Source organism: Pezoporus wallicus, unplaced genomic scaffold (genome assembly GCF_028554395.1).
Source record: "Pezoporus wallicus isolate ANWC-B61680 ecotype Strahan unplaced genomic scaffold, APGP_CSIRO_Pwel_v1 contig_9688, whole genome shotgun sequence".
Lineage (NCBI taxonomy): Eukaryota > Metazoa > Chordata > Aves > Psittaciformes > Psittacidae > Pezoporus > Pezoporus wallicus.
Genome location: NW_026637554.1, coordinates 1 through 3,116, shown reverse-complemented (window position 1 = coordinate 3,116; position 3,116 = coordinate 1). Strand labels below are relative to the sequence as shown.

The following is a 3,116-nucleotide window of genomic DNA, read 5'->3' as shown; positions in this document are numbered from 1 at the left end:
TGGAGGTGGCGTCGGGCAGCGAGGCCGTGCTGGGGCTCCCCTTCCGCCTCCTGTGCATCGCCTGCAAGCGCCGCAGCGAGACCCCCGCCGAGGCCAGCGCGGAGTGGTTCTTCCGAGGGGAGGGGGAGGCCGCGTTCCATAAGGTACCGGCGGGCGGCTGGGGGGCGTTGGGATGGGGTGGGATGGGTTGGGATGGGTTGGGATGGGTTGGGGTGGGTTGGGTTGGGATGGGTTGGGTTGGGATGGGTTGGGATGGGTTGGGGTGGGTTGGGATGGGTTGGGTTGGGTTGGGATGGGTTGGGTTGGGTTGGGATGGGTTGGGTTGTGTTGGGTTTGGATGGGTTGGGATGGGTTGGGATGGGTTGGGATGGGGTGGGTTGGGTTGGGATGGGTTGGGTTGGGTTGGGATGGGTTGGGATGGGTTGGGTTGGGATGGGTTGGGATGGGTTGGGTTGGGTTGGGTTGGGATGGGTTGGGGTGGGATGGGTTGAGATGGGTTGGGTTGGGTTGGGTTGAGATGGGTTGGGTTGGGTTGGGTTGGGATGGGTTGGGGTGGGATGGGTTGAGATGGGTTGGGTTGGGATGGGTTGGGTTGGGATGGGTTGGGGTGGGATGGTTTGGGGTGGGTTGGGATGGGATGGGTTGGGATGGGTTGGGTTGGGATGGGTTGGGATGGGTTGGGATGGGTTGGGTTGGGTTGAGATGGGTTGGGATGGGTTGGGATGGGTTGGGATGGGTTGGGTTGGGATGGGTTGGGATGGGATGGGTTGGGATGGGATGGGTTGGGATGGGATGTGTTGGGATGGGATGGGTATGGGATGGGATGGGATGGGTTGGGATGGGATGGGTTGGGATGGGTTGGGATGGGTTGGGATGGGTTGGGTTGGGTTGAGATGGGATGGGTTGGGATGGGTTGGGTTGAGATGGGTTGGGTTGGGATGGGTTGGGTTGGGATGGGATGGGTTGGGATGGGTTGGGTTGGGATGGGTTGGGATGGGATGGGTTGGGTTGGGATGGGTTGGGATGGGTTGGGTTGGGTTGAGATGGGATGGGTTGGGATGGGTTGGGTTGAGATGGGTTGGGTTGAGATGGGATGGGTTGGGATGGGTTGGGATGGGTTGGGTTGGGTTGAGATGGGATGGGTTGGGATGGGTTGGGTTGAGATGGGTTGGGTTGAGATGGGATGGGTTGGGATGGGTTGGGTTGGGATGGGATGGGTTGGGTTGGGTTGAGATGGGATGGGTTGGGATGGGTTGGGTTGGGATGGGATGGGTTGGGATGGGTTGGGTTGGGATGGGTTGGGGTGGGATGGGTTGGGGTGGGTTGGGATGGGTTGGGATGGGTTGGGTTGGGATGGGTTGGGATGGGTTGGGATGGGTTGGGATGGGTTGGGTTGGGTTGAGATGGGATGGGTTGGGATGGGTTGGGTTGAGATGGGTTGGGTTGGGATGGGTTGGGTTGGGATGGGATGGGTTGGGATGGGTTGGGTTGGGATGGGTTGGGATGGGATGGGTTGGGTTGGGATGGGTTGGGTTGGGTTGGGTTGAGATGGGATGGATTGGGATGGGTTGGGTTGAGATGGGTTGGGTTGAGATGGGATGGGTTGGGATGGGTTGGGATGGGTTGAGATGGGATGGGTTGGGATGGGTTGGGTTGGGATGGGTTGGGATGGGTTGGGTTGGGTTGAGATGGGTTGGGTTGGGATGGGTTGGGTTGAGATGGGTTGGGTTGAGATGGGATGGGTTGGGATGGGTTGGGTTGGGATGGGATGGGTTGGGATGGGTTGGGTTGGGATGGGATGGGTTGGGATGGGTTGGGTTGGGATGGGTTGAGATGGGTTGGGGATGGGAATGGGTTGGGATGAAGTGGGATGGGATGGGTTGGGTTGGGATGGGATGGGTTGGGTTGGGTTGGGATGGGATGGGTTGGGTTGGGATGGGATGGGTTGGGGTGGGTTGGGTTGGGATGGGGTGGGTTGGGGTGGGTGGGTTGGGACAGGATGGGTTGGGGTGGGTTCGGTTGGGATGGGATGGGGATGGGAATGGGATGGGTTGGGGTGGGATGGAGTGGGATAGAATGGGATGGGATGGAGTGGGATGGGGATGGGATGGGGTGGAATGGGATGGGTTGTGATGAAGTGGGATGGGTTGGGGTGGGTTGGGATGGAGTGGGATAGATTGGAATGGGGATGGGATGGGTTGGGATAAGACTTGGATGGGGATGGGATGGGATGAGGTTGGGATGGGGATGGGATGGGCTGGGATGGGGATGGGATGGGTTGGGATAAGACTGGGATGGGATGGGTTGGCATGAGATTGGGATGGAGTGGGATGGATCGGGATGGGAATGGGATGGACTGGGATTGTACTGGGAGCCACTGGGAGGCACTGGGGTCATACTGGGAGTTACTGGGCCCATGCTGGGTTCCTACTGGTCTGCCCCCCCCAGATCCTGGAGTACAGCCCCGAGGAGCCGCCGTGGGTGGCGCCGGGCCCCTTCCTGGGGGTGCTGTCGTGGAACGGCTCCCGGGGCACGCGGGACCTGCAGGACCTCTCGGTGCGGCTCGAGGCCGTGGGGCGGCCCCACGGCGGCCACTACGTCTGCCGCCTGCGCCGCAACCTCACCTTCGAGGGCTACGTCTACAGCCTGGCGCGCAACCAGACCCTGCGCCTCGCCGTGGTGGAGCGCGGTACTGCGGGGGGTCAAGGGGGAGCAGTGGGGGTCAATGGGGGTCAGTGGGGATCAATGGGTGTCAATGGGGGTCAATGGGTGTCAATGGGACTCAATGGGGGTCAGTGGGGGTCAATGGGGGTCAGTGGGGGTCAGTGGGTGTCAATGGGACTCAATGGCTGTCAATGGGGGTCAATGGGACTCAGTCATGGTCAATGGAGGTCAATGGGTGTCAATGGGACTCAATGGCTGTCAATGGGGGTCAATGGGACTCAGTGGTGGTCAATGGGGGTCAGTGGGTGTCAATGGGACTCAATGGGTGTGAATGGGACTCAGTGGGGGTCAGTGGGACTCAATGGGACTCAGTGATGGTCAATGGAGGTCAATGGGTGTCAATGGGACTCAACGGGTGTCAATGGGACTCAACGGGTGTCAATGGGACTCAG

The 3,116-nt window shown here is 60.7% G+C and overlaps 1 protein-coding gene across 1 annotated transcript; it reads left to right on the top strand.

Annotated features, from left to right (window-relative positions):
- Positions 1-5: 5 nt before the first annotated feature.
- Positions 6-2,689, top strand: LOC130597607 (sodium channel subunit beta-1-like; the record flags this gene model as incomplete). Its single annotated transcript, XM_057406306.1, has 2 exons — positions 6-143; positions 2,449-2,689. Coding segments are annotated over 2 exons (379 nt in total), but the record flags the coding sequence as incomplete, so codon positions are not given.
- Between the last annotated feature and the right edge of the window lie 427 nt (positions 2,690-3,116).